This window comes from Pleurodeles waltl, chromosome 6 (assembly GCF_031143425.1).
Source record: "Pleurodeles waltl isolate 20211129_DDA chromosome 6, aPleWal1.hap1.20221129, whole genome shotgun sequence".
Taxonomy (NCBI): domain Eukaryota; kingdom Metazoa; phylum Chordata; class Amphibia; order Caudata; family Salamandridae; genus Pleurodeles; species Pleurodeles waltl.
Window position 1 is genome coordinate 543,407,695 of NC_090445.1, and position 10,779 is coordinate 543,418,473.

Sequence of the window (10,779 nt, forward strand, 5' to 3'; positions counted from 1 at the left end):
ACGCTGGGTGGAAGGAAATTTGTGGCTCCTCTCAGATTCCAGTACTTTCTGCCACAGAAATGTGAGGAACATGTGTTTTTTTAGCCAAATTTTGAGGTTTGCAAAGGATTCTGGGTAACAGAACCTGGTCCGAGCCCCGCAAGTCACCCCTCCTTGGATTCCCCTAGGTCTCTAGTTTTCAGAAATGCACAGGTTTGGTAGGTTTCCCTAGGTGCCGGCTGAGCTAGAGGCCAAAATCTACAGGTAGGCACTTCGCAAAAAAACACCTCTGTTTTCTTTCAAAAATTGGGATGTGTCCACGTTGCGCTTTGGGGCGTTTCCTGTCGCGGGCGCTAGGCCTACCCACACAAGTGAGGTATCATTTTTATCGGGAGACTTGGGGGAACGCTGGGTGGAAGGACATTTGTGGCTCCTCTCAGATTCCAGAACTTTCTGCCACAGAAATGTGAGGAACATGTGTTTTTTTAGCCAAATTTTGAGGTTTGCAAAGGATTCTGGGTAACAGAACCTGGTCCGAGCCCCGCAAGTCACCCCTCCTTGGATTCCCCTAGGTCTCTAGTTTTCAGAAATGCACAGGTTTGGTAGGTTTCCCTAGGTGCCGGCTGAGCTAGAGGCCAAAATCTACAGGTAGGCACTTCGCAAAAAACACCTCTGTTTTCTTTAAAAAATTTGGATGTGTCCAAGTTTCACTTTGGGGCGTTTCCTGTCGCGGGCGCTAGGCCTACCCACACAAGTGTGGTATCATTTTTATCGGGAGACTTGGGGGAACGCTGGGTGGAAGGAAATTTGTGGCTCCTCCCAGATTCCAGAACTTTCTGCCACAGAAATGTGAGGAACATGTGTTTTTTTAGCCAAATTTTGAGGTTTGCAAAGGATTCTGGGTAACAGAACCTGGTCCGAGCCCCGCAAGTCAGTCCTCCTTGGATTCCCCTAGGTCTCTAGTTTTCAGAAATGCACAGGTTTGGTAGGTTTCCCTAGGTGCCGGCTGAGCTAGAGGCCAAAATCTACTGGTAGGCACTTTGCAAAAAACACCTCTGTTTTCTTTCAAAAATGTGGATGTGTCCACGTTGCGCTTTGGGGCGTTTCCTGTCGCGAGCGCTAGGCCTACCCACACAAGTGAGGTACCATTTTTATCGGGAGACTTGGGGGAACGCTGGGTGGAAGGAAATTTGTGGCTCCTCTCAGATTCCAGAACTTTTTGCCACAGAAATGTGAGGAACATGTGATTTTTTAGCCAAATTTTGAGGTTTGCAAAGGATTCTGGGTAACAGAACCTGGTCCGAGCCCCGCAAGTCAACCCATCTTGGATTCCCCTAGGTCTCTAGTTTTCAGAAATGCACAGGTTTGGTAGGTTTCCCTAGGTGCCGGCTGAGCTAGAGGGCAAAATCTACAGGTAGGCACTTCGCAAAAAACACCTCTGTTTTCTTTCAAAAATTTGGATGTGTGCACGTTGCGTTTTGGGGCGTTCCCTATCGCGGGCGCTAGGCATACCCACACAAGTGAGGTATCATTTTTATCGAGAGACTTGGGGGAACGCTGGGTGGAAGGAAATTTGTGGCTCCTCTCAGATTCCAGAACTTTCTGCCACAGAAATGTGAGGAACATGTGTTTTTTTAGCCAAATTTTGAGGTTTGCAAAGGATTCTGGGTAACAGAACCTGGTCCGAGCCCCGCAAGTCACACCTCCTTGGATTCCCCTAGGTCTCTAGTTTTCAGAAATGCACAGGTTTGGTAGGTTTCCCTAGGTGCCGGCTGAGCTAGAGGCCAAAATTTACAGGTAGGCACTTCGCAAAAAAACACCTCTGTTTTCTTTCAAAAATTTGGATGTGTCCACGTTGCGCTTTGGGGCATTTCCTGTTGCGGGCGCTAGGCCTACCCACACAAGTGAGGTATCATTTGTATCGGGAGACTTGGGGGAACGCTGGGTTGAAGGAAATGTGTGGCTCCTCTCAGATTCCAGAACTTTCTGCCGCAGAAATGTGAGGAACATGTGTTTTTTTAGCCAAATTTTGAGGTTTGCAAAGGATTCTGGGTAACAGAACCTGGTCCGAGCCCCGCAAGTCACCCCTCCTTGGATTCCCCTAGGTCTCTAGTTTTCAGAAATGCACAGGTTTGGTAGGTTTCCCTAGGTGCCGGCTGAGCTAGAGGCCAAAATCTACAGGTAGCCACTTCGCAAAAAACACCTCTGTTTTCTTTCAAAAATTTGGATGTGTCCACATTGCGCTTTGGGGCGTTTCCTGTCGCGGGCGCTAGGCCTACCCACACAAGTGAGGTATAATTTTTATCGGGAGACTTGGGGGAACGCTGGGTGGAAGGAAATTTGTGGCTCCTCTCAGATTCTAGAACTTTCTGCCACAGAAATTTGAGGAACATGTGTTTTTTTGGCCAAGTTTTGAGGTTTGCAAAGGATTCTGGGTAACAGAACCTGGTCCGAGCCCCGCAAGTTACCCCTCCTTGGATTCCCCTAGGTCTCTAGTTTTCAGAAATGCACAGGTTTGGTAGGTTTCCCTAGGTGCCGGCTGAGCTAGAGGCCAAAATCTACAGGTAGGCACTTCGCAAAAAACACCTCTGTTTTCTTTCAAAAATTTGGATGTGTCCAAGTTTCGCTTTGGGGCGTTTCCTGTCGCGGGCGCTAGGCCTACCCACACAAGTGTGGTATCATTTTTATCGGGAGACTTGGGGGAAAGCTGGGTGGAAGGAAATTTGTGGCTCCTCTCAGATTCCAGAACTTTCTGCCACAGAAATGTGAGGAACATGTGTTTTTTTAGCCAAATTTTGAGGTTTGCAAAGGATTCTGGGTAACAGAACCTGGTCCGAGCCCCGCAAGTCAGTCTGCCTTGGATTCCCCTAGGTCTCTAGTTTTCAGAAATGCACAGGTTTGGTAGGTTTCCCTAGGGGCCGGCTGAGCTAGAGGCCAAAGTCTACTGGTAGGCACTTTGCAAAAAACACCTCTGTTTTCTTTAAAAAATGTGGATGTGTCCACGTTGCGCTTTGGGGCGTTTCCTGTCACGAGCGCTAGGCCTACCCACACAAGTGAGGTATCATTTTTATCGGGAGACTTGGGGGAACGCTGGGTGGAAGGAAATTTGTGGCTCCTCTCAGATTCCAGAACTTTTTGCCACAGAAATGTGAGGAACATGTGTTTTTTTAGCCAAATTTTGAGGTTTGCAAAGGATTCTGGGTAACAGAACCTGGTCCGAGCCCCGCCAGTCACCCCATCTTGGATTCCCCTAGGTCTCTAGTTTTCAGAAATGCACAGGTTTGGTAGTTTTCCCTAGGTGCCGGCTGAGCTAGAGGGCAAAATCTACAGGTAGGCACTTCGCAAAAAACACCTCTGTTTTCTTTCAAAAATTTGGATGTGTGCACGTTGCGTTTTGGGGCGTTCCCTATCGCGGGCGCTAGGCATACCCACACAAGTGAGGTATCATTTTTATCGAGAGATTTGGGGGAACGCTGGGTGGAAGGAAATTTGTGGCTCCTCTCAGATTCCAGAACTTTCTGCCACAGAAATGTGAGGAACATGTGTTTTTTTAGCCAAATTTTGAGGTTTGCAAAGGATTCTGGGTAACAGAACCTGGTCCGAGCCCCGCAAGTCACCCCTCCTTGGATTCCCCTAGGTCTCTAGTTTTCAGAAATGCACAGGTTTGGTAGGTTTCCCTAGGTGCCGGCTGAGCTAGAGGCCAAAATCTACAGGTAGGCACTTCGCAAAAAACACCTCTGTTTTCTTTCAAAAATTTGGATGTGTCCACGTTGCGCTTTGGGGCGTTTCCTGTCGCGGGCGCTAGGCATAACCACACAAGTGAGTTATCATTTTTATCGAGAGACTTGGGGGAACGCTGGGTGGAAGGAAATGTGTGGCTCCTCTCAGATTCCAGAACTTTCTGCCACAGAAATGTGAGGAACATGTGTTTTTTTAGCCAAATTTTGAGGTTTGCAAAGGATTCTGGGTAACAGAACCTGGTCCGAGCCCCGCAAGTCACCCCTCCTTGGATTCCCCTAGGTCTCTAGTTTTCAGAAATGCACAGGTTTGGTAGGTTTCCCTAAGTGCCGGCTGAGCTAGAGGCCAAAATCTACAGGTAGGCACTTCGCAAAAAACACCTCTGTTTTCTTTCAAAAATTTGGATGTGTCCACATTGCGCTTTGGGGCGTTTCCTGTCACGGGCGCTATGCCTACCCACACAAGTGAGGTATAATTTTTATCGGGAGACTTGGGGGAACGCTGGGTGGAAGGAAATTTGTGGCTCCTCTCAGATTCTAGAACTTTCTGCCACAGAAATTTGAGGAACATGTGTTTTTTTGGCCAAATTTTAAGGTTTGCAAAGGATTCTGGGGAACATAACCTGGTCCGAGCCCCGCAAGTTACCCCTCCTTGGATTCCCCTAGGTCTCTAGTTTTCAGAAATGCACAGGTTTGGTAGGTTTCCCTAGGTGCCGGCTGAGCTAGAGGCCAAAATCTACAGGTAGGCACTTCGCAAAAAACACCTCCTTTTTTCTTTCAAAAATTTGGATGTGTCCACGTTGCGCTTTGGGGCGTTTCCTGTCGCGGGCGCTAGGCCTACCCACACAAGTGAGGTATCATTTTTATCGGGAGACTTGGGGGAACATAGATTAGCAAAACAAGTGTTATTGCCCCTTGTCTTTCTCTACATTTTTTCCTTCCAAATATAGGAGAGTGTGTAAAAAAGACATCTATTTGAGAAATGCCCTGTAATTCACATGCTAGTATGGTCACCCCAGAATTCAGAGATGTGCAAATAACCACTGCTCCTCAACACCTTATCTTGTGCCCTTTTTGGAAATACAAACGGTTTCTTGATAGCAATTTTTTACTCTTTATATTTCAGCAAATGAATTGCTGTATACCCGGTATAGAATGAAAACGCACTGCAGGGAGGAGCTCATTTATTGGCTCTGGGTTCCTCGGGTTCTTGATGAACCTACAAGCCCTATATATCCCCTCAACCAGAGGAGTCCAGCAGATGTAACGTTATATTGCTTTCGATAATCTGACATTGCAGGGAAAAGTTACAGAGTAAAACGTAGAGAAAAATTGATGTTTTTTTCAGCTCAATTTCAATATTTTTATTTTTCAGTTGTTATTTTCTGTAGGAAACCCTACACAAATGACCCCTTGCTGAATTCAGAATTTTGTCTACTTTTCAGAACTGTTTAGGTTTCTGGGATCCAGCATTGGTTTCATGCCCATTTCTGTCACTGACTGAAAGGAGGCTGAAAGCACAAAAAAATGCAAAAATTGGGTATGTCCCAGTAAAATGCCAAAATTGTGTTGAAAAATTGGGTTTTCTGATTCAAGTCTGCCTGTTCCTGAAAGCTGGGAAACCGCTGAGTTTAGCACCGCAAACCCTTTGTTGATGCCTTTTTCAGGGGAAAAACCACAAGCCTTCTTCTGCAGCCACTTTTTCCAATTTTATTTGAAAAAAACTAAATTTTCACTGGATTTTGGCCAATTTCTTAGCCCCCTTCAGGGGAACCCACAAAGTCTGGGTACTTCTAGAATCCCTAGGATGTTGGAAAAAAAGGACGCAACTTTGGCTTGGTTAGCTTATGTGGACAAAAAGTTATGAGGGCCTAAGCGCGAACTGCCCCAAATAGGCAAAAAAAGGCCTGGCACAGGAGGGGGAAAAGGCCTGGCAGCGAAGGGGTTAAAGAATAAGTAACACTTTGTCAGACATAGTCTGACATTTGACCTCTGTCTGTGTATGCAAAGCATAGATGACAAGATAAAAGCACAATTTAAAGCATTCTTTATTGCTCAATCACCTTCTGAACTTAAATATTGCTAATGTGGGGGTGCCGCAGCACCCTCATAGCCCTACATCTAACACCAGCCTACGAACAAAGATATGTTCAGATTTAAACATAAATTATGACCAAAATTACCGTTTTATGCCTGACAGGATTTCACAAATGTATTCCTGACTGATAAGAGTGCTTTTAAAAGTGTGAATTTCAATGCTGTGAGTGCTGAGAAATGCGCTGTTGAAAAGCCCACTCAGCGGTGGCTCCTAAGCACTGTTTGCCTTGAACGTTTAGGAACATTCAGAAAGATGTACATCTGTGAACCTTCACAACCTCTCCTATGACTTCTCCCTACTTTGGAAATTGCCTGACATTTACTCCAACTAAAAAGTGGTGTGAATGGAAACAGATTAGCCCCACCTTAGCTAGGGTTGTAGAGGAAGGACTTTATACACTTGGTAAAATTCTGCCAAGAGAAAAAGGTGCATTTGGACAGACGGCTCCTATTCCTCCTTTGGTCAGAACCCTGTTGTGGACTATTCTGCAAGGGGGAGTAGGAATCATATGACACTCAAAAAATGCCATAAAAACTGCACCTACTGGAAATGTTTGTGAATTGCAAGATAATTTTAAAATACTCAAATGATCTTACTTTGGGTTATGTGGGATGTTGGCCTTTGACTTCATTGTAAGAAGAGGAGCTCTTCTTTATTTCTTACCTCCCACCCAGACTGCAGGGTTGGAAATTTGAGCATCACTTGCCTGAAATGACATTTGGTATCAAAATAATTTCTTAACATATTAATTTCAGTAATTAAGTTATTTCATTGGTCATGGAAATTGAACTCATATGAAGGTATTCATGAAAAACACTAATGAATTTAAGATGTTAAAATAAGCGGTTTTATTAAAAATGTTTCATAATATTGTGATACGCTTTGATCTGATTGTCTAAAATGGTTCTAAATATGATTTTTCAGCCTTGATAAAACAGATGTCCCTGAAATTCCTGTTGGCTAAAGCAAATGAGATGGTTTGGGGCTGAAGCAACTGGCAAACTTGGGACACCTTTGATATGGAATATGCTGCAACTGAAATCAAGGAGGACTGTTGGACTATGAGGAACTGAGAGAAACGACAAATTTATGGATATTATTTTAGTAATTATTCCTAAGGAAGTTTCTTATTTAATAATTATTTTAAATAGGAAACTTCGAATGAATGTTGGGTGTAAGCATATTTTATACTGTTAGTTGTTTGGTTGACATGCTTGGTTAAGATGCCTCCCCTTTGATAATGTACAAAATGATTACAGTGTAAATGTATTGTCCTACACCATAAACTAACTGTAAATTGTATTATGTCTTTCATACTACGCTACAGTTAATACTGTAATGATATATTGTTGATTTGTATTCTCATAAGACACCAACAAAATGGATTTCAAAAACTTGCCTCTCAAACTATGCTATTGGTGAATAAACATAAAAATATGTTCAGGCAGGGGAGTAAATATCCATGTGTACATTTGCGTGTTTTTGTGAATATGCACCCTACGTGAAGAGAAAATAACTACTCTGAGTGGGAAGGAGGACTGTTGGAGAATGGTCATGGTGTCCTTGAAAATATCTAGGTCTACCTTTCAGTTGAATGGAATCTAAGAAACCTTTTGGATGAAGTTTGTATATACTTTAATATTAAGGATGTATCTAGAGGTTTAATGAAATTCAACCTTCAAGAACCGCAGGCAAAATGAAATCCAAAATACAGTGGCTAACGGTATCCAGAACTAAAGGAAGCTACCCTAACGCCATAGTTTGGGGGGCAGCTTGTAGTACAACAATATACCAAAGTCAAGGAAGGATTATCTTTCATTCCCCATTTTTAAAAAGAGTGCTGGGAAAATGCTATCTAATAATGCACTGATTGTCCTAACTAAATCTTGTTAGAAGGTTTTTGCACAGCAACATTTATTCAATCTGACTGAAAGGGCTTCAGAGTAAGTAATTTTGATAATGCACAGATAGAGGTTTTCACTTTGTTGTACCAGAATATCCAAGTTTATTATCAACAGGCACTTCTGCTGAGTCCATAATATTGACTACAAACATATTGTTAAGGTAAGTAGATATGGAGGCAAGGATTGATAATTCTATATCTCCCTATTTAAAATATGTGGGTAGTTGATAGCAGGCACTATGAGCTGTGAAATAGGTAGCATTACTCGAGTAGGTGGCCTCCTATCCTGGAAATGAAGCCCAAAAAGTCTGTCATATTTCCAGCGATGAAATTAGTAAAGATATTGACTGGATTACTTCCAACAAAGCCCCTGGTTTGGACAAAATCCCTGGAAATCTCTTTAAGGCCCATAGGGATGTTTGGTGTCACCACTTTTCATTGTTTTTTAATGCCAAAATGAAAGGCAACCCCTTGCCTCTATCATGGGCAGGGCCAGAGATTATCCAGATTTTCAAAAAGGTTTCTAGCTCTCCCCCCTCCAATTACATACCTAGCAGCCTTATTGATAGCTCCCAAAAACTGTTTAGTTGGATCATTCTGGAAACATGTTACCTTGGGAAATGATTGATTATATGTGATCTTTGGGAACTTTCGGTCCGCATTTGATCTTGTCCCAAGGGAGTCTTTGTGGAAGGTGGTGACAGGAATCGGGGTTCCATCATATCTCTTGAATGTCATCATAAGGCTGCACACTAAGAATTTTGCCCAGGTCAGATGTGGGCCCCAGGGTGATTTGACAGCCTCCATCCCAGTTAAACGAGGTGTGAGGCAAGCATGTGTGCTGGCCCTAACCCTACTACTTCTTTTTATTAACGACCTGGTGCTTTAGATAGAGAAGTGTGAGAACGATGCCATGAGCCTAGCTGGTGAGAAGATTTTGGCCCTTCTGTTTGCGGTTGATACACAGCTCAAAAACACAGATGGGAACTCAGAAGCACCTGAATTGGTGTGGGTTATTTTGCAAGCAGAGGGAACTGTAGATTAACATTGGTAAAACCAAGTATATGGTTTTCAATCCGTGTCCATTGACCCAATCTAACCCAACTCCTAGTGTTCTGTAGGAGAGAGTTCATGTATTTGACTACCTAGGGATTATGCTTACAGAGTAACTTGATTGGTTACCCCACAGCAAGAAGTACACGCCTAAATTAGAACAATACTCAGCGGGCATTGTGAGGTTGTAACAAGGATCTTTCTTTCGTCCAATATCACCAGCCCTCGAAATTTACGATCTTCAAGCTCTTGGGGTGTCCCACTACAGCATGGAACTCTGGGGCCATAATGATGTTAGATCCCTGGAGATTATAGAAGACCGTTTTATGCATCTACTTACCAACCTCCCTGTTAGCACCCACTTATTCCCTTACAGCTTGATTTCAGTCTTAGATCTTTTGTTGATAGAGCGGGTCTCAAACATTTATTGTATTGGGGCAATCTGGGGCATCTAAGATCCCCTGGGGTATGTCTGTCAAGCAACAACTGCTCCAGGTTGGTTGTGGAAATTTATGGTCCACCTCCATGGACGTCAATGGGGTTCTAAAATAAATGTTAAAGGGTCTTTATTGGGGCTATATTAATTGTTTAACTTTAAGCCCTGCCGGGCTTGGTACTCATACAGCTTCCTTTCTGGAGTACAAAGATGAAGACAGTTTAGAAGGCTTCTTGGATGAGATAATGCCCCATTCTAGCCAAGACACTTTGGGGGTCATTACAAAATTGGCGGGCGGCAAGCACCGCCCGCCAAGTTGTAACCGTCGTGCAGCTGCCAATGCGGCCGCACTCCCGCGGTGCCCATTATGACATCCCCACTGGGCCGCAACATGGGAGCCGGCTCCAAATGGAGCCGGCGGTGTTGCGGCCGTGCTACGGGTGCAGTTGCACCCGTCGCGCTTTTCACTGTCTGACAGTGAAAAGCTGCACGGGCCCTGTCAGGGGCCCCCTGCACTGCCCATGCCAGTGCTCTCAGGGAGTCGGATGAGTTCCGCTCCTTTTGTTACCAAGCAGTCAAAACCATTGATCATGTTGTAATCTTCTCTCCAACTTACCATCGGTACAAAAGGAAGTGGATCTTCCTGGTATGTGTAACCTGGAAATTCAGGATTACAGAGCAGCGACTACAATTTTGGGAAGCAATCTCAGACAATTTATTGCATTTGCTGTTTCACATTTCCTGATGTTTATGTGGAGACTCAGGCAGAAAAGGATAGCCTGTTGATGGATTTGCATCCGCTGCCTGCTTCCTTTTTTTAGACATGCGATACCATGGTGGTTTATGATTGCTTTAATACTAGGTATTATCTGTGGGCAGCCCCAATTGTAGAGAGGCATTATGCATCCTTCGGAATTTTTGCTTGGAATTTGTCTATAGATTTGTAATTGAATGAATTTTATTTTCCAAACTGCTTGTTCATTGTTTTGTAATTGAATGACTTTTTCATTAACTATTTTTATTCCACTGTATTTTATTGTTCTTATGTATTTGTATATTGTGATATTTTATGTGCTTTTATGGCTCTATAGCCAAATTTGTAGTGGAAAATACATCTTCCCCATATAAAGCCTTAACTAAACAAATTATAAAAAATAAAAATAACCACCTGTGGAAATATGTTAGACTTTTTAGCACCCCTGGGTATAACTATGGCGGTACCGGAGCCATGGCAGTATGAGCCGCTGGGCCAGAGATGTCTATCTCTAGTCCGGCGGATGGCATAGTACCACCCATGGCATTATAAGCCGGCCTACCGCCATGGTTTTTGTGGCATTCCTTCCCACTCACCGGTAGGTGGCTCCCCCACCACCCCAACACTCACCTGATGCCCCCCACCCCGTCCATCCAAACTCACCACCCACACACCTGATACACGTACTAGCCCCCAGCCCCCTCCGATCCACTCACTCACCCCATACATGCACACACCACACAACTGACCCCACCCCCCACAGCCACACACGCACAGTCACATCACCCCTTACCCCACACCCCCATCCCTGCATACACA

The 10,779-nt window shown here is 44.2% G+C and overlaps 1 protein-coding gene across 5 annotated transcripts in view; it reads left to right on the forward strand.

Annotated features, from left to right (window-relative positions):
• LOC138299964 (polymeric immunoglobulin receptor-like) overlaps positions 1-7,273 on the forward strand; it is a 309,847-nt gene extending 302,574 nt beyond the window's left edge. For all 5 annotated transcript variants that reach the window (XR_011204858.1, XR_011204860.1, XR_011204857.1 and 2 more), the window contains one exon: positions 6,739-7,273. Coding sequence is in view for 1 of the 5 variants with exons in the window: in XM_069238711.1 (XP_069094812.1) it covers positions 6,739-6,744 (6 nt within the window). In the remaining 4 variants the exon portion in view is untranslated. The remainder of the gene's footprint in view (positions 1-6,738) is intronic.
• Positions 7,274-10,779: the final 3,506 nt, after the last annotated feature.